General features: G+C 57.0%; 1 protein-coding gene across 3 annotated transcripts in view; it reads left to right on the top strand.

Moving 5' to 3' along the window:
* Positions 1 to 4,671, top strand: part of SERINC2 (serine incorporator 2) — a 56,397-nt gene extending 51,726 nt beyond the window's left edge. For all 3 annotated transcript variants that reach the window (XM_089301118.1, XM_089301117.1, XM_070078867.2), the window contains 4 exons: positions 1,031 to 1,121; positions 1,346 to 1,487; positions 2,959 to 3,180; positions 4,121 to 4,671. In XM_089301118.1, the coding sequence (XP_089157244.1) occupies positions 1,031 to 1,121; positions 1,346 to 1,487; positions 2,959 to 3,180; positions 4,121 to 4,256 (591 nt within the window). In that variant the 3' untranslated portion in view covers positions 4,257 to 4,671. The remainder of the gene's footprint in view (positions 1 to 1,030; positions 1,122 to 1,345; positions 1,488 to 2,958; positions 3,181 to 4,120) is intronic.
* Positions 4,672 to 19,829: the final 15,158 nt, after the last annotated feature.

Below are 19,829 nucleotides of genomic sequence, written 5' to 3'. Positions count from 1 at the left end.
CCGGCCTCCAGCCGCGGGGGGGGGGGGGGGGGTGTCATCACAGCAGCCAGCGGTTCCTGGCGTCTGTCCTGTCGTTTGGTCCTCAGGCCATTATTGTTCCCACTTGACAGACGAGGAGATGGAGGCTTGGAGGAGTAGAGAGACTTAGCCAAGGTCACAGGGCTCAGGAGCAGCGGAGGTGGGAGCTCTGCTCTCGGTCCACGGCCTGGACTCCCGTGTCTGAGTGCAGGCGTAGCCTGGGGCGGGGTGGGGGTGGGGGGAGAGATGTGTTTCCTGTGGCCAATGATGCGGTGCCACACACTGGGGGAGTGACAATGGAGGTGCGAGGTCAAGGGGTCAAGTCTGCGGTAGCCTTGCTGGCAGAGACCCACGGTGGCACAGGGAGTCACGTGTGTGTGTGTGTGTGTGTGTGTGTGTGTGGCATTTCCTGGTCTCGGTCCTGGGGGCTCCACCCCTGGGGACCTTGTCTCATCCTCATCCCCTGCTCTGACCGCCGGCGTGGATTTGGTGTCCACCCGCTTAACATGACTCAGTGGGGTTTAAGCGTCAGCACACGAGGCCCCGGCACCCCACTCAAACACAGCCCCATGTGGCCAGAGCTCCGGATGGGAAGTGCTGCTTGGGGCATGGGGGAGCGCGGGTAGCTGGCGGGGCGGGGCCTCGCTGTGTGGTGTAGGGAAGAGGGGAAGGCACTGCAGGTGCCAAGGGCCTGCGGCCGGCCGAGAGGAGGCTTCCAGGGCTGGAGCACAGGTTACAGGGAGGGGCGTGGCGGCGAAGGCAGAGCCAGGCTGGGACTAGAGGCTGCTGGGAAAGGGCTGTGCACAGGGGCGGCAGGAGCCCGGCACTCCGAGAGGGGCGTTGAGAGAAGGTGGAATTAGGACCCTCTGTTTGGGTGGTGAGCAGGGTGCTGGGTGACCTGGTGGGCGCGTTCTCCCTGAGCGGAGTGGGGAGGGGTGCCCAGTCTCCTGGTTGGGTGCCAGTGGCCGTCCCTGGTGTGCCAGGTGTCTCACTGACGAACGGTTTTTGCCAGGATGCCCAGCCCAACTCGGGACTGCTGCAGGCCTCGGTGGTCACGCTCTACACCATGTTCGTCACCTGGTCAGCCCTATCCAACGTCCCTGGTGAGTGTGGGCCCCTGCCCGAGACACCTGCCCTCCCCCACCCCTACTACAGCCTTGCTGGGCTCGGTCCTCCTGGGAGGGGCAGCCCCTCTGTTCCCAGAGCTCTCTCTGCCGTTTTGCCTGCCGTGGGCTGGTGCTGGGTTTGGCTCTGCTGAGCCTCAGGGCCACCTGGCTCCCCAGGCCCAGGCTGTGTGTGCTGAGGGCCCCTGTGCTCCCGTCCTCAGACCAGAAGTGCAACCCGCACCTGCTGATCAGCTACGACAATGAGACGGTGCTGGCGGGCCCCGAGGGCTACGAGACCCAGTGGTGGGATGCCCCAAGCATCGTGGGCCTCGTCGTCTTCATCCTGTGTACCCTCTTCATCAGGTGCTGGGCCGGGGAGGGGTGCTCTCTGGGGAGGGGAGACGTGCAGTCCCTGCGTTGTGCTGGTGGGGAAACCGAGTCACTCAGCGGGCACAGCAAGGGTGGGCAGCAGCAGAGGTGGGCTGGGCCCTGCACATCAGGCAGCTGTGGGGTCAGGAAGAGCCTAGACAGGGGCCCACCTTGGGGTAAATGAATTAACCTTTCTGAGCCTCAAGACAGAGAAGGTGAGAGAGAGAGAGAGAGAGAGAGAATCTTCCATCTGCTGCTTCACTCCCCAAGTGGCTGCAACAACTGGGGCTGGACCAGGGTGAACCCAGGAGCCTGGAGCTTCATCCGGGTCTCCCACGTGGGTGGCAGGGACCCGAGAACTTGCTGCCTACCCAGGCACGTTAGCAGGAAGCCGGACTGGAAGCAGAGCAGACAGGACTCCAACTGGTGGTCTGACATGAGATAAGGGCGTCCCAAGCAGGGGCTTAACCTGCTGTGTCACTACACCCTCCCCACAGCAACATTTTTTAAGGAAATTTATTTATTTTAATTTTATTTGACAGGCAGAGAGAGAGAGAGAGATATTTCTTCCTTCTGCTTTCTTGTTCACTCCTCAAATGCCCTAGCAGCCAGAGCTGGGCCAGGCCGAAGCCAGGAGCCAGGGACTCAGTCTGGGCCTCCCATGTAGGTTTTGGGGACCCAAGTACTTGAGCCATCACCTGCTGCTCCCAGGATGTGTCTTCCTGGGCTAGGAAGTGGAGCCGGGACTTGAACCTGGACACTCCGATATGGGCTGCAGGCAGTGTGTTAATGGCTGCACCAAGCACCACCCAACACATGGATGTTTTTAAAAGGGGCATTTTAGCAAGTTCCTGTCAGATGCCTGCCTTTGAACCTGGCGTTGCCGCTTACTAGCCATGTGATCTCGGGCGACTTGCTTAGCTTCCCCGTGCCTCAGTTTCCACATCTGAAAAGCAAGGATAAAAGGGTACCCTCCTCACTGGCTTGTCGATGGTTAAAACGTCTAAACCACTGAGACAGGAACTTGGCAATGGGCGAGGTACCCGGTGGGTGTTTGATGCTGCCAATCCCCGTAGACTGACACGGCTCTTTCATGGGGGTCTGTGGGTCACGGTGCTGGGCATGGGGACCTTGCACATGGAGTCTGCACCCTTGTAGGCTGCTCCCCGGGGTGCATCCCAAGCACTTTCTATCATTGTTCCATCTACACCCTCCAACCCCCGCAGCCTCAACAGACAGGACGGTTACCCTTGATTTCACAGATGCGCCATAGGAGGCTCAGAGAGGCTGAGTGTCCCGCTCAAGGTCCCACAGGAGGGAAGGGTACATTGGCCTCCGAGGCTCTGGGACCATCTGTGTCCAGCGTTACGACCAATGCCACGGCTCGGGGGCCCCCGCCGCTCTCAGCCGCCCACCTGGGCAGCAGTGGCTCTGACCGCCCACCTCCTCGCCCCCGCCCCCGCAGCGTGCGCTCCTCGGACCACAGGCAGGTGAACACCCTGATGCAGACGGAGGAGTGCCCGGCCATGCTGGAGGCTGCGCAGCGGGAGCAGCAGCAGCAGGCCGCCTGCGAGCACCGAGCCTTCGACAACGAGCAGGACGGCGTCACCTACAGCTACTCCTTCTTCCACTTCTGCCTGCTGCTGGCCTCCCTGCACATCATGATGACGCTCACCAACTGGTACAGGTGCGCACCCCTCCCCCCACACACCACGTGGTCCTGACGCCTGCCTGGGGGGCGGGGTCTGCCCGGTGCCCCTTCCCAGCCCAGTCTCCCTGCCAGCGCTCGCTCCGCCCCTCCGGAGGATGACTGAGAGGTGGAGCGCCGGCCGGAGGCGGGGCTGGAGCTGAGTGGGGCCACGGTGTACGAATCAGGGGCAGGTCTCAGGCCAGCTTTGGGATTCAGGATTTCAGGGTTAGGATTAGGGTGCGGAGGGCAGAATCAAAGTCAGAAAATCAAGAACAACAGTCATGAGGTTTGAGATGGGGGCCGTGTAGAATCATAGATGTTACATCACTCAGGACCGTGGGAAGCAATAGTGTAGTGTGCACACACACACACCACAACACACCGTGTTTACACACATGCACATATCACACATGCCACATTCACACATATGTCACATCCACACACATGCACATGTGCACACATGTATGCCCACCCCACACTCACACACGAGTGCACACACACACGCACACACATACACACCCCACATTCTCCTGCCCCGGAGCTGGATCACTTGGTTAGCGTTGGAGTCGGGAGGCCATGAAGTCAGGATTGAAATGACAAGATTAAGAACAAAAATCCAGGGAATGAGTTCAGAGGCCAGGAATCAGTTACAGGTTCAAGGGTCAGAGGTCAGGAGTGCTGTCAGAAGCTCCAGGGCTTCTGTGTGAGGTCACAGAAGTAGGGTTGCAAGGTTAGGGACCAGGAGTCAGGTGACAATTTCAAAGTCTGAAACTGAGGTCAAGATTGGAATTTAGTTCAGGGTCAGATCAGTGGTGTGTCTGGGCTCACCAAATGTCAGCAGTGTTGGGGACAGGGGCTGGCGTCACGGGTCCTAACCGGGGCACAGGACCGGGCACAAGCTGCGGGCCAGGCTCATGGCGTGGCCGGTGTGTTGCAGCCCTGGTGAGGCCCGGAAGATGGTCAGCACGTGGACCGCCGTGTGGGTGAAGATCTGTGCCAGCTGGGCGGGGCTGTTCCTCTACCTGTGGACGCTGGTGGCGCCCCTGCTTCTGCCCAACCGTGACTTCAGCTGAGGCAGCCTTCGGCAGGCTGCCAGCCAGTGCCTCAGGGCTCAGCGACAGCAGCCAGGCTGAGCCCCAGCCCTGCCCCTCCTCCGGGACTGCCCCCGCCCGGACCCCCATTCTGGTGCCTTCAAGGTCAGAGAGGCTTTTGCCCCAGCCTCTGGCCACCCCGACCTCCTCACCTCTTTTCCCTGCCCCTGGTCACGCCCACCCGCTTGTTCTAAGGCCCCCCACCACGGGGACTGAGGGAGAGCTGCTCAGAGAGCAAGGGGCGCTTGGAGCCCCCTCACCAGTGCCCACCCTGAGGCCCCGCCCACCTCCGACAGCCACCATGGTCCCATGATGTGGGGGGGCCTACCATGTTCCCCGGCCACATGTGCCTTATCTAGTTTCTGAGACTGCCCAATAAACAAGCCAGCGGCACGCCTCCCAGGCTCTGCGTCTGCCACCAGTGGGGGTGGGGCACAGCATGCCAGGGCCGTGGAGGCCATGGGGGACTCGGGAGGGAAGGCAGGCCAGGGCTCTGGGGGAGGCAGCCTGGAGGTCAGAAAAGGGGAGCCTGAAGGCTGGGGACCAGCAGGGACCCATCACAGGGGTGTAGAGGAAGAGGGGTGATGCAGGGGGCTGCAGTCTGGCCTCTGGACTCTGCCACCAGTGCCCGTCCGAGGTCCTGCCCACCCCCACGCTCCCCCTGAGGAACTCGGCACCACCCTCCCCTTCCTGCTATGCCTGCCTTGGGCCAGGGGCCCTGGGGAGGGCAGAGTTTCAATCAAGCCCCAGGCCACAGGGCCCCATTCCAGTCACCAAACTGGTCAGATTGCTGTACCACGGCCGCTGTGGGGCCTGCGTGTGTCCTTCCCTGCTCTGGGTCCTGCTTCCTAGCCGTAGGGTGGGACCGCATCCCCCCACACCCGCCAGGCTGCTGCGAGATGGATGAAGCACTCTCCCCCCACCCCCACCGAGTGACTGGCACAGCGGGCACTCAGTCCGCCGGTCTGTGCCCATCTCTGAAAGGGTGCAGTGGTGCATGCAAATGGGCAGGCTCCTGGCCGGGCCCTAAACCTGGTCCCTCGCTCTGCTGACAGCCTGTAGCCCCTTCCCCTCCTCTGCCTGTGGTGTAATGCCGAGGGTGGGGTGGGGGCGGCCGGGGACACACCCCACTTCCAGGGTCTCCTGGGTTGTGGGCTGAGTCCAGTGGCTGAGGCAGCGCAGGGACCCAGGGAGTCCCCAAGGGGCCACGTGACAGGAAGGACGTTCTGGAGAACGTGAGTCATCAGGCCCAGAGGAGTGTCTGTGCGCAAGGCAGCAGGTGGACACGAGGGCGTGGGGGTCTGATCAGAAGAGCAAGGTGGCTGCCAGGTGCAGACCGCAGCAGGCAGGGGGCCAGAGTGAGCTGGGTGCGGTGGGCGGGGCCTGAGTTGCACAGGCCCCTGGGGCCAGGGAAGGCAGGCACTCCTGCGGGGAGGGGGGGTCCCGGGAGCCAAGGCTGTCTGAGGGCGGAGCAGTGTCGGGAGTGTGTGGTTACTTTAGGGAGAACTCCCTGGGTGAAGCGGCGGGCTGTGGGTGGGGGGATTTAAAGTGGAGGCGGGTGCCAGGGCACCCAGAGGGGTGGGGGCCTGGCTGGGACAGGGGCTAAAGGAGGCTTCTGTCACATGGAGGGCGGATCCTGTGACCGCTCTCGGCCCGGTGCCTTCCTGAGAGCTGCCCTCGGGTGCACAGGTTTCGCCGTCTCCTGGCTCACTCATTTGGAGAAGTGGGCACCGCTGTCCTGCCTGTGCGGACTTCCCTCTCTCCCTCTTTGGGCTTCGTGTTATTCATTCAGCACACATGTGCTGGGCACGAGTTATGTGCCAGGGTCTGCCTGGCAAGGGCGTGGCCATTCCCTGTGTGGGATCCCCACCTCGGACCCCTGATGGCCAAGGGTTTTCCCGTGTGTCCCCTCAGCCCCCTGCTGCCCTCCAGCCAGGCTCTGGTTACTGTCATGAGCCGGGCGCTCACATCAAGCCTGACCTGCTGCCCACCCAGGTCCTGGGAGTTCCTCTCACAGTGACCGGCTGACCACCCCACGGGCCTTGCCCCTTTCCATCCCTCTCCTCCCCACCCCCACCTTTCTCCACCTCTGCTCCATCCCCTCCTCTTCCTGGTCACCTCTCTCCCACTCTGGCTCTCCTAGGCCTCTCCTCTCCTTTGTTAGTCTCTGGGGTGAGCCCACAGGACCCCACCTTTTTGTCTATCAGCCTGGGTGTCCCTGCTGGGCCTGTGGTGGGAACAGGGCTGCCCTCAGCCTTGAAGACCCGGCTGTGTCCCCGCCTGCCCACTGCTGCTGTGCCCACACCTGGCTGTTGTCACCGCTGGAAGCACTGTGGGGGCCTCAGCCCCGCCCGGGCTGTGGTGCCAGGCTGTGGCCAGAGTGCGTTCAAAGCCCATGGAACCCGCGTCTCAGCAGCAGCAGTGTGGTGCCCCCAGCACAGCCTGGCACTCCCCGCCCACCCCCGCTGCCCTCAGCACCAGAGCTGCAACAGCAGCAGTCACTTTGCACCCTCCCTGAGCCCCTGACAAGGTGGATTTCTGTGAAAATGCTAAGGAACCACCCTGGAAAGTGCTGCTTTCCCATTACAAGGCTGGTTTCCCCCTTTAAATAGAAAACACAAAATAATGCCTGGAGCTGCAGCAGCTCTCTTGGGACAATGAAGCAACAAGTCTGAGGATGAGCAAACAAGGTGAGGACAGAGGCAGAGAGGGAGAAAGGATTACTTCCCCTTCCAGTTTGGCAGGTTCACAGGTAAGAGCCAGCCACCCAGTTGGTTCGGGCATCTGCTGAGGCCAGAGGATGGCAGAAGAATCATCACGTGGTGGAACAGGAAGCAGAGAGACCAGAGAGCACGCTCTTCCTCCCCAACTCTGTAGTCTCGCTTTCTTTAAAAAAAAAAAAAAAGTATTTATTTGAAAGAGAGAGACAAAGAGATCTACCATCCACTGGTTTACTCCCCAGATGGCTACAACGGACCAGACTGAAGGCAGGAGCCAGGAGCCAGAAGCTCCATCTGGGTCTCCCACGTTGATGACAGGTGCCCACGCACTTGAGCCATCCTCTGCTGATGGTTCGTTAGCAGGGAGCTGGAAGCAGAGTAGCAGGGACTTGAAGCTGCGTTCCAGTATGGGCTGTGGGCGTTGCACGTGGTGTCACAACTCACCCCGCCCTGTACTCTCCCCTTGTTAAGCGCCCGTGCGTCGATCACGGGGCTCCCCTCACAACCTAGTCCAATCCAGTCACTTCCCAAAGGCCCAGCTCCCCACTCCGAGACAGGCCAACTTCCTACCTTTAGCCCATCAACCGCTACTGTCGTCTATGAACCCGTGACCAAGGGCTGTGGAGGCCTCCCAAGCTGACATCCCAACCGTACCGGCAGGTCCTTGATGCACCTTTGAACTGCTCCACGGGCTCTGGGTGGCTGGATCTTACTGCTCCCGGAAGGCTCTTTAGTACATCCTCACAGTTATAGCTTGTTTCAGGGGAAGGATCAGGATCAGGGTCAGCCCAGGGAAAAGGTTCACAGGAAGTGGGGTCTGGGGTTCGTCACAGTGGGGCCCCCTGGTCCTCCCCCGACACAGTCTGCACTGCTTCCCGAGGCTCCCCTGAGCCTGTGCTGTGAGCTCTCCTGGGCCTCTGGACGCCGGCACCATCGCTTGCCTGCCCAGCTCAGTGGATGTCGGTCTCTGTGTGGCCCAAAGTCCCCTGCTCACTCAGGAAGCTGAACCCCCTTAATGTAAAAGCAGGCCCCAGCCTCCCGTCAGTCTCCCTTAGCCTGAAGTGTCCTTGCCTGCCCTTTATCAAAAGGAATCCACTGACCTGAGGGAGCAACACAGCTGGCCCTACAAGGTCCTGATCCCTGGACAAGGAGTCATTTGCTTTCCAGCAGATAAGAACCTTGATGGCCAGCGTTGCCCTGGGGTGGTTTGTGTAGGGGAATTCCAGGTCCAGGCAGAATGCAGCAGCCACCTGCCCATAACCCCCATGCCACCTGGAGCCCGCCTGGGCACCGTAAATTCCCTGCAGAGCACGGCACCACCGACCAGAGGATGGGCACAAGCTCCACTGACCAACCAGGAACCTGGACATGAGCTGATCACGCCCCTCTCAGCCCCGGTTTCCACCTGTAGGAGCCTTCACCCCTGACTCCTTGGGGAGCCCAGGAATTAAGCAATAGCTGCCTGGCTCCTTGCTCTGCGCTTTGTAATAAATACCTACTCTCTCCCACCACCCTGATGTCGGCGATTGGCTGTCTGTGCATCAGGTGAGTGGGCCCAGTTTGGGGGTTCTACAGCAACTCCTCCAGCCAGTTTAAGGTGTTGTTTGGTGACAGTCACATGGTAGGTTTTCCCACCTGACATTGCTGCTGTTCCCCCCTAGCCCAAGACCCCCAAGCAGATGTGGATATCCTGCCAAGAGCCAAGTGCACAAGGCACACAGCTTAAGTCCTTCCCTACACGCAGGGTTAGCCTGGCTAAGGAACGTGATTTCCACCCCTTGGAAGACCCCAGAGGAGCCCCTTGCTTCTGCCCTCTCACAGCCTGAGCCGTCCGGGCTGGCAGGTGGAGGATCCAGGGTGACAGAGTTGACCCACCGAGGACCTGCGTGCCAGACACTTTCCAAGTATCATCTGTTGTTTTTTTTTTTAAATTTTTTATTTATTTTCATTTTGTTTGAAAGGCATGGAGGCTGACAGAGAGACAAAGGTTTTTCTTCTGTCTGCTGAGCCCCCCAATACTTGTAGCTACACAAGACTGGGCTGTGCCGAAGCCAGGAACCAGGAACTCCATGTGGGTCTCCCACATGGGTGGCAGGGACCCAAGCACTTGAGCCATCACCTGCTGCCTCCCAGGGTCCACATTAGCAGGAAGCTGGTTTGGAAGCGGAGGAGCCGGGACTTGGGCTGGGCACTGATACGGGATGCAGGTGTCCCAAGCAGCTCTATTGCTGGGCCAAACGCCTGCCCTGATCATCCATTCTCTTAGCCAACTCTCCACCACCTCCACAAGGCGGAAGTACTCATAGACCCATTTTACACATGGGGAAATCAAGGCAAGGAGCCGTTTAAAATTCACCCAAGGCCCCTGGCTGCTGAGGGGCTGAGCCTACACTTCGGACATAGATCTGGGCAACACCCAAGTCCACACTGTCTTATACTGCCTCTTGTATTCCAAAAGCATGGTTTTTGATTCATGGGTATTGGGTTCAAATTCTAGGCTCAGCCTCTCCAGGCTGTGTGATCTTGCCAGGTCGTGAGTCCCTGCCTATCTCAGTCAGGACACCTGTCAGGGCCTGGCTCTCGTCTGTCTCCCGGCTGCATGGTGATCCCTGAGCTGCTGCCCACACAGACAGGGGTTTGCTCAAGGGGGTGGGGACGGCAGCCTGCACATGCACCCACCCCACCCCCATCCCAGGGCCTGCTGTTACTGAAAGACAGGCCTACGAGGCCACGGGGCCCAGGGTGCAGGTCCTGCTGCACAGTTGGAGGGTGAGAGAGGCCCAGCACAGCACTGGAGGTCCTCAGGGCTGGGTGCCCAGTGCGGAAGGACCCCCAGGTGAAGCCCTCCCTGGGATTCTGGTCGTAACTCAGGTGGAACACACGGGCCCTACCCCCAGGGACTTACCTAGCATGAAGGCCATTGCCACTGACAAGCAGGGTGACCTTGGGCAAGAGCTTTTACTCTTCTGGCCTGGCTTCTACCACTAGTAAAATAAGGGCTGGTTCTAGAGCCATGTGACAGTTCAAGTCCATGTCCCCTCTTGGCTGAATGGCTTTGGGGAGGTCCAGAGCCGATCATCATAGACACAGCGTCCGTGACAGCCTTTTGAGGATGCTTCCTTCTCTCGGGTCTGGATGGGCTCCCATCACACACAGGCAGGGTGCAGGCACACATGTACATGCACACACAAGCTCACTCACATGTACATGCACACACAAGCTCACTCACATGCACGTGCACACACAAGCTCACACACGTGTCACCGTGTCCCCACCCGTGCACACAGCAGGAGCACACAGGGATGCATTTGATTTCAGGCCATGCAGGTCCACCCACCCCTCTTCTCCATGCCTTCCTGGGCTGCAGATGGTTCTCGGCAGGAGCTTGGGTTCTGGGCGGACACATTTGGTCAATTGGAGATGCTTGCATAAACGCTGGAAGGCGGAAGTGAGGCAGTTCCGTCCACAGCGTCATCTGGAAGCGCCTGTCTTCTGCGGCCGTCTCAGGGGGCTGAGCGGTGGGTTTGCTGGTGTGGGTCCACAGGGGCTCTCAGATTGTGGGGGCACAGCAGGCGGGTGGGGTGTACTGCTCCCTCAGGAGCCTGCCTCTAGGGTGAGATTTGGAGGAGCCTCTCCCGAAAGCTTGACCTCGAGTTATCAATGTTTGGGTTCTCCCAGTTATTTTACGGCGCGTGACAGCCTGTGATAAATTCCTCCCTGTTTTAACTGGCTGCAGTCCTTTCTGTCGTTCGCACCTAAATTCTTCAGGTCCTGGCTCGGATGTCCCGACCCCAGGCTGGACTCAGTCCCCGACTACGTACTTCTGCTTCCGGGCCACCTCATATCCGTCTCTGCCTGGACCATTATCCGCCTGCCTTCAACATGGGGCACTTTCCTCCCGTGGGCCCTGCTCATGGTGCTGGAGACAATGGCCCAGTGCACGGCAGGTCAGCATATTAAAGAAGCAGACACTACATAGATCAACAAATGAATATGTAAGGTAAGACCGGAGAGTGAAAATTGTTATGGAAATAGAACTGCACGAAGCAATGGAGTTGGAAGGCTTTCAACCAGGGCAGGCATGGTTGAGAAGGGTCTGGTTGAGGGGTCCATTAGAACAGAGACCAGATGGAGAAGGAGCCAGGCATAGGACAGTCTGGAGAAGAGAAGTCCAGGCAAATGCAAAGGCCCTGAGGCCACAGGCTTGGAGCATTTGAGGAGTAGCAGAGCAAGAGGGAAAAAGGGACTGGCTGGGCTGGATGACACACAAAGGGCCCTGGAGGCCGTGCTGAGGAGTCAGCCTTCATTCTACTTGTTCTGTTTATTCTGTGATGAAAGGCCCTGCAGCACGGGCAGGCTGAGGTTGATTCATGTTTTAAGAGGTTGTTGTGATGTCAGGGGTGGGGAAGGTCGGGGCAGGAGCAGAATGCCCAGTCAGCAGTCCCGGAAGGAGCTGACTGGTTGGGTTCAGTAGCCGCGATGACGGGAGCTGGAAACACTTTGGAGGTAAAACCAACAGGACTTGCTGAGGGGGTGAACATGGCGTGAGAGTGCAAGGACGCCCCCTAGCGTTTGGCCTGAGCAGTTGGGTGCGTGGTGATGGCAGGATCGGAGGAGGCTTCAGCCGGGCAGGGACGGAGCTCTTTGCTTGTGGTGCCCGTGAGAACCTTCACGTGGAGATTTGGAAGGGCTGCCTAGTCGGGGTTGGGAAGGCAGGGCTCTGCAGCCAGACTGTTGGGCTGGATTTGGGCTGTGTTACAACCGCGTGGGCAAATCACTTTCCCTTTTCTGTGCCTTCCTTTGGTGGTCTGTAAGTGGGGATAGCACTGGCCGCTGTATTGTAGGGTCAATGTGGTCTAAGTGAGGTGGTCTGTGAACGGTGGTCGGCGCCGGGCCTGGTCCAGGCAGGCACGACACGTGCTGTTGTGATTACTGTCACGATCATTCCAGGCAGGAGGCTGGACAGATGAGTCTGGCACTCTGGGGAGAGGGCGGCTGGGCCTGTGCCATAGCAAAGATCCAAGTACAGCCACCAGATTGGGTGCATTCTTCCTGGAACCGAAGGTAGCAAGGCATGTGGTCGTGCCATTCTGCAGCTTCCAGGAGGGCCCAGACCGTGTGGTCCTCGTCACCATGGCCTCCCCAGCGCCTCACACAGAGCCTGCACCCAGCAGGTGCTCAGCGACTGTGGTGACAGTCCCTCAGCGGAGGACTCCTCTCTAGTGGCCAGACTGACCACGTGAACCCGTCTAGCCCTCTGCCGGAGCCTCTGTCTCCTTTGGACATGGCACAGAAATGGATTGGAAGTAGAGCAGCCAGGACTCGAACCAGTGCCCCGATACGGAATGTGGGTGTTCCAAGTAGAGACTCACCTGCTGTGCCTCAAGCCTGCCTCCCCATTTTTTTTTAACAGGCAGAGTGGACAGTGAGAGAGAGACAGACAGAGAGAAAGGCCAGTGGCCAGTGCGCTGCAGCCAGCGCACCACGCTGATCTGAAGGCAGGAGCCAGATGCTTCTGGTCTCCCATGGGGTGCAGGGCCCAAGCACTTGGGCCATCCTCCACTGCACTCCTGGGCCACAGCAGCGAGCTGCGGAAGAGGGGCAACCGGGACAGAATCCAGCGCCCCGACCGGGACTAGAACCTGGTGTGCCGGCGTCGCAGGCAGATGATTAGCCTAGTGAGCCGCGGTGCCGGCCTGTTTTTTAAACTGTTCTGAATACTGCTGCTATGAACACGCATATGCAGGTTCTTATGTGAACGCCCGAGTCGAGTCTCTTGGGTATTTATCTGGGAGGGGGAGCTAAGATGGTGTTTGTGGATGTGGGGGTGTCCCACGTGGACCCAAGGCCAGCCTGGGCCTCTGGCGCCCGGGGAGGAGCACACAGTGCCCCAGGACCTCCTTTCACCCTGCCTCTCCTCTGGGCGCACAACCAGCAAGTGAACCATGTAATCACACCTCTGGGCTGAGAAATGACAACAGCGCTGAACTGGGCTTGTCCCTGGTGACAGGCCAGCCTGAGCCAGGACTTCAGCTTATGCTCTGTAGGCTTTCCTGTCGGATCACGCGTCACAGTTGGAGTAAGACGTCCCTGCCCAACTGGGAGTCTTTGGAACGTTTGGCCGCTAAGGCAGGGCGGCCCATCCACTCCCCAAAGGCACCTGCACCCAGGGCACTCTCATGGCTGCAGGTGCATAGGGTGAGCTCGGACACGGTTCTAGGGCAAAGGGAGACCCACGTTCCCCACTTGTAACAGGACGGTGACAGTGCCTTCCTCACTCCCTCACTGGTCCCCTCACGCACCCACCAGCTGAGTGTCACTTACTCATCGTGCACTGGCCTTGCGCAAGCACAGAGGGTGCAGGGGTCAGCAGCAGGTGTCATGTCTGCCGCCATGGGGCTGGCCGCCCAGAGGAGGGACTGCACACGTACATGGGAAGTTGGGAAAACGTCAAGGGCGGTGATGGAGAGGTAGCCGGTGTCCTGGAACAGGAAGACCCAGCCTGTCTGGACGGCAGTGGAAGGCTCAGAGGAAGCAAGCCTTCAGTTGGAGATGGAGCAGTAGCTTGTGACCTTAATCTGCTTTTTCCTTTTGACCTTTTTTCCCCCAAAATATTTTATTTATTTATTTGAGAGGTAGAGTTACAGACAGAGAAATGGAGAGACAGAGAGAAAGGTCTCCCATCTGCTGGTTCACTCTCCCAAATGGCTGCAATGGCTGGAGCTGGAACAGTCCAAAGCCAGGAGCCAGGAGCTTCTTCAAGGCCTCCCACATGGGTGCAGGGGCCCATGCACTTAGGCCATCTTCCTCCACTTTCGCAGGCACATTAGCAGGGCGCTGGATTGGAAGAGGAGCAGCCAAGACAATGCCCATATGGGATGCTGGTGCCTCAGGTGGAGGCTTAGCCTACTATGCCACAGCGCCGGCCCCATGTGGTGACCTTTGGGTGGATTGTTTCAGATGCTTCTTGGACTACTGCATATGCTTTTTTTTTTTTTTTTTTTTTTTTTGACAGGCAGAGTTAGACAGTGAGAGAGAGAGAGAGACAGAGAGAAAGGTCTTCCTTTTTCTGTTGCTTCACCCTCCAATGGCCGCCGCAGCCGTCGCGCTGCGGCCGGCGCATCGCGCTGATCCAATGGCAGGAGCCAGGTGCTTCTCCTGGTCTCCCATGGGGTGCAGGGCCCAAGCACTTGGGCCATCCTCCACTGCACTCCTGGGCCACAGCAGAGAGCTGGCCTGGAAGAGGGGCAACCGGGACAGAATCCGGCGCCCCGACCGGGACTAGAACCCGGTGTGCCGGCGCCACAAGGTGGAGGATTAGCCGAGTGAGCGGCGCTGGCCTGCATATACTTTTTTGCTTTGTGTGTGTGTGGGGGGGGAGTGCCTGTTTAACTCTTGCCCATTTTTAAATTGAGAAGTCTGGGGCAGACGTGGTGCAGCAAGTTAAGCTATCAGTGATGCACAGGTTCGAGTCCCTACTGCTCTGCTTACAATCCAGCTCCCTGCTAATGCACCCAAGAAGGCAGTGGGTGATGGCCCAAGTGCATGGGCCCTGCCACCCACACGGGAGATCCAGGTGGAGTTCCTGGTTCCTGGCTTCAGCCATACAACATAACCCGTGTTAGCTGATTGCAGCAGGGAGAACTTGCCAGGGTATTAAATGGCTCGTGGCGTCACTGCATCGGCTGTGAATTAAACTGTTAGGAACGCTCCTAGGACTGGACCACAAGAGGAATGCACTCATCAGGAAGCCCCTGTTCCAGAGTCCCAGCACTGCCCCAGCAGGAAGCCACCACCGCCAGGAGGCTGCTACTGACTGGCTACAGTCCTTGGCAGCACAGGGAATGGGTGTCCAGGTCTTATCTGTGGAGTCCACTAAGCTGGGGAAATCACTCCTCTACTAACTGCAGCCTCATTGAAATAGGGCAGGCAACAGGAAGCTGGCCTCCACCTGTTTTCCATTTTCTAAATCTTGTGTGATGGATCAGAGTGGCCACGCTTAGCCAGGGGCCCTGGGTGAGGGAGGACACAGGCCCATTGCTGCCACCACACAAAGCCTGGCGGTGATGCTGGGGTCCTGTCCATCTCTCCTAATGCACAAGGTGCATTCCAGGACACAGGGTTCTATCAGCCTTTGGGTATGGCCAGCCACCAGGTAGAGGGTAGGTGCTGGTTAAATGTCTGTTGCATGGGTCAATTGAATGTGTTTCTGATCACACCTAAGAGGCTTTCTGGCATATCCAACAGAAAGCCCAATGCAGAATGGTTTAAAAAATACAGGCTCCAGTAAGTAAGGTGGTCAGAGCAGGCTGGCGCCAGATGAGGCTGGATCAAGCTGTAACAATGTCGCCGCGAGCCTGATGGCTTGTCATCTCCCTGGTCTCACTTCTCTGACCTTGAATTTGAGGATTTTCTTCTTAACTTTAAATCCAGGCCTTTATGATTAAATCTATAGGCTTACAACCAACACCATATTCCATGTATGTTTGTACATAATAATGCTACCACCGATTGAGTAACTTCTAAGTGACAGGTGCGGCGATGAGCTCTTTAAGTAGCTTGTCAAATCCTCGTGTAACTCCATTAGGCGCTGTTATGTAAACTCTTGTGGATGAGAGTCAGGTCTGAAAGGTTGCTTAGTCATAGGCTCCGCCAGGGTTTTATCAGCTGCCAGCTCTCCTGCGTGGAGAGCTCTAACCAGGACAGCCACCGGTGTGGGTGTCATCCAAGCTCACGCCTCTGCTCATTCGTGCCTTCAGCCAGCAAGATCTTGTCCATGAGGGCCTTCAGTGGCATGTTTCTGTGTCCTAGGGAGTGGGACAAGACAGACCATAATCTCTGCCCTTGTGGGCTTTATTTTCTAGTGGAGATGGACAGTTTCAGCAGAATATATCATACATGAAAATGAAAGAAGTGCTATTAAAAATGAGCAAAATGGTCAAAAGTAATAAAATGAAAAAGGCCAGCCAGTCCTCCTCCATGCCAGGGGCCTCAGGCAGGCTGGTGACACCTAAAGATCTCTCCCCAGATTTATGTTTACATTTTTATTTATTTAATTTATTTGAAATGCAGAGAGAGACAAAGATCTCTCATCTACTGATTTACTCCCTAAATGCCTGCAACAGTTGGGGCTGGCTCAGGACAAAGCCAGGAGCCAGAAACTCGATCCTGTCACTCACTCAATCCATGTGACAGGGATCCCAGTACATGAGACATCACCACTGCCTCCCGAGGTCCACAGCAGCAGGGAACTGGAATGAGAACTGGAACTAGGAGTCAAGCCTGGCCACTCCAGCACGGAATCCAGGTGTCAACCACCAGGACAGACACCCACCCCTAGGATGGTTTTAAATGCACAAAATAAAATATGTAAAGTCACAAAAGAAACAAATTATATTAAAATAGTTATCAGAATAATGAATAAACTTATGATAGAGTAATGTGCACTTTTATTAATACATTACCTAATCAGACTGTATAATTTAGGTGTTGTGACAGTTTTGCCACCACACAGGAGGCCCTCATTCCCTATTGGAATGTCAGTTCGAGTCCTGGCTACTTTGCTTCCAATCCAGCTTCCTGCTCATGAGCCTGGGAAGGCAGTGGAGGATAGCCCAAGTGCTTGGGCCCCGGATCTGGGTGGCCAGTGAGAGGACAGGGGACATCACTGGCCGCTGGCTGACGGCAGCATTTCAGGAACACAGACGAAAAAGCTCTGATCGTGTGAGAGCAGCAGCAGACGGCACGGTCACCTTAACGCCGAGAGGTCGGCCGGCCGCAGCTGTCCCGTGCTACGAGTTCCTGCGGTTTCCACTGGTGACCTGCTAACTGTGACTGGGGATTGCTACCTGTGTTTGTGATAGAAGAAAATGATACATTTCCATGAGAGCCTTGTGGAGACAAAGGTGTGATCACCTCCCTGCAGGAGCTCGTGGACCCTTAAACTCTCTCTGTATTCCTGAGGTCAAGGACATCGTTCAGCACCACCGCACGCAGAGGAGAGATCAGAGTGACCTAACCTCTAACGACCAGAAGATTCTGGTCTCAAGGTGGGCAATGGACACTAGGAGGCCACAAGGTGGGTCCACCACCCCCCACTCCCCTGGACCATGCGGGAAAGCATCACAGCCCATCACAGACTCTCCTGGTCTTAGCACAGAGTGGTTCTGTGGCTTGAGGCACCCCCGAGTCTGGGGCAAGCCAGGGCAATGGTCTCCCTACTCTAACAGCTTCCTCTGGGACCTGTGGGCTTCCGTGAGTTTGTGAACCCAGCCTCATGCACCTGAACTTGCCGTGAACCTGCTGAGTCATTGCCTGGGAGGCTGAGTGAGCGGCTGCCGAGCTGTCGTCATGCTCAGCTCCCATGCATCTGGGTTGTATGTCAGCGTTCTCATGAACTCGCAGATCTGGTCTCACATGAAACTCGCAGGCGGGCCAGGAGCGGGTAAAGTGTGCTCTTCCCTTGGGGATGGAATGCGGGCAGGTCTGCGTTGTCAGAAAGTGGTGCAGCTGCTTTCTCGGGCCGTCAGCATCAGCAGAGGGCCTTTCCCCGCTGGGGGAAAATGTCTGAGTCAGAGTCCTCAGTTTCCTTCCCTGAGAAATGAAAGAGAGAGAGAGAGAGAGAGGTCTTCCATCTGCTGGTTCACTCCCCAAATGGCCACAATGTCTGGAGCTGGGCCGACCAGAAACCAGGAGCCAGGAGCTTCTTCTGGGTCTCCCATGTGGATGCAGGGGTCCAAGGACTTGGACTGTCCTCCTCCAGTTTCCCAGGCACATTATCAGGGAGCTGGATTGGAAGTGGAGCAGCCAGGACTTGAACCAGCACCCATATGAGATGACAGCAGTGTGGGTGGTGGTTAACCTGCTGTGCCTCAGCAGGTCCCTCAGCACAGTTTTACAGCAAATCCTGAAGTCTGTGGATGCCCTGTCAAGGACAGCCATGGACAGCCAAATAGCCATAAAGCACACACTGGCAGAATAAAGAGGAACATGTCCAGTGACCGACAAAACCTCTCATTTTTACCCTAACAGCAGTACGTTCACTACAAGAAACATTGCAAAGGCTAAGTAAGTCTATAATTTGAGTAAAAATGAATATCAATGCCCACTATTTTCTGAACTCCACCTGCAATGTATCCTTTTCTAATTATGCACATACTGACTGCTAAACTTGTCTGTTTCAGAATTTGACAGTTTTCAAAACAATGATGGCCATGTGGGGGCCACAGCTATTGACAATGACCAATGAAAGCTCTAGAGCTGGTGAGATGGATCCATTAGATAAGATAGAAGGAGATTCCTGGACCTGGAATAGGCAGGAACCATCCCTGATCAGCAGAAAGTAGACGCAGAAGAGGAATCATCTCCCTCCACACCCTTGCAAGATTAAGGGCTGTAAACCTCCGAGGAAGCAGTGATACCGGCTAAGATATCTAGCTGGGCTGGAGGTCAAAGCCAAAGCCCCTGCCCCATATAATTCTATACCACTTATCAACCAGAACACTCCCTTTTCTGAAATGCCTGGGGAAAAGTTGCTGTGTAATTATGCACATTAATTCCACATGGAATTTTCTGGAGGTAACATAAAACTCCCCAATGATGACCCTACATCATTAACAGAGGTGCTGGGAGGTGCTTGCCGCTCTTTTGTCAGAGACCAAGACTAAAGGAGGTGCTGAGACGCCATCTCTGTATTTCCCCTCCTCCACCCCCTTTCTCACTCTGGCCCACTCCACTCTTCAACTATGCCCATGCCCTTGGGCGTCTGCTTTCTTACCTCCTTTTTTTAATTTTTATTATTATTATTTTTTTTGAAAGGCAGACTGGACAGTGAGAGAGACACAGAGAGAAAGGTCTTCCTTTGCCATTGGTTCACCCTCCAATGGCTGCCACTGCCGGGGCACCGGCAGGAGCCAGGTGCATATCCTGGTCTCCCATGGGGTGCAGGGCCCAAGCCCTTGGGCCATCCTCCACTGCACTCCCTGGCCACAGCAGAGAGCTGGCCTGGAAGAGGGGCAACTGGGACAGAATCCGGTGCCCCGACCGGGACTAGAACCCGGTGTGCCGGCGCTGCAGGTAGAGGATTAGCCTGTTGAGCCGCAGCGCCAGCCTGCTTTCTTACCTCCTAAATGAACTTGACCACTGTGCACTGTGTACCTGCCTGTGCTTAGGATGCTTTTCTAGCTAGAAGGCACGGATCTGGACTGAAAGCCAGACGCAACAACCTCGCTGTGGAGGTTCAATTACCCAGTCTTATCGGATAGCGGAGCCCCTTGGCACGGGGCAGAGTGGATTCTCCTGGGGTGCTTTCCTTGGGTAGAGGGAGGCTAGGGTCACCTGTAGAGTTATCGGGGGTGTGGGCAGGACTTTGCAGTGTGGAATACTGGGCTGCTTCTAACGGGTGCCTTGAGGCTGCTGCATTCTTTTTCTTTCTGAAGAGGCTTTGTTCTCCTTAGGCCCCTCACACACACAAGCTAATTCCTAGCTTCCAAGGTAATGGTTTATTTATTTATTTTTAATGATTTATTTATTTATTTGAAAGTCAGAGTTACACAGAGAGAGAAGGAAAGGCAGAGAGAGAGAGGTCTTCCATCTGCTGGTTCACTCTCCAATCAGCTGCAGCAACCGGAGCTGCGACGATCCGAAGCCAGGAGCCAGGAGCTTCTTCGGGTCTCCCATGTGGGTGCAGGGGCCCAAGGACTTGGGCCATCTTCTATTGCTTTCCCAGGCCATAGCAGAGAGCAGGATCAGAAGAGAAGCAGCCGGGTCTTGAACTGGCTCCCATATGGGATGCCAGCGCTTCAGGCCAGGGTGTTAACCTGCTATGCCACAGCAC

This window comes from Oryctolagus cuniculus, chromosome 7 (genome assembly GCF_051225735.1).
Source record: "Oryctolagus cuniculus isolate XC-2025 breed Fujian yellow rabbit chromosome 7, ASM5122573v1, whole genome shotgun sequence".
NCBI lineage: Eukaryota > Metazoa > Chordata > Mammalia > Lagomorpha > Leporidae > Oryctolagus > Oryctolagus cuniculus.
The sequence above is the reverse complement of the archived record's forward strand: the minus strand, read 5'-3'. Positions and strand labels throughout refer to the sequence as shown.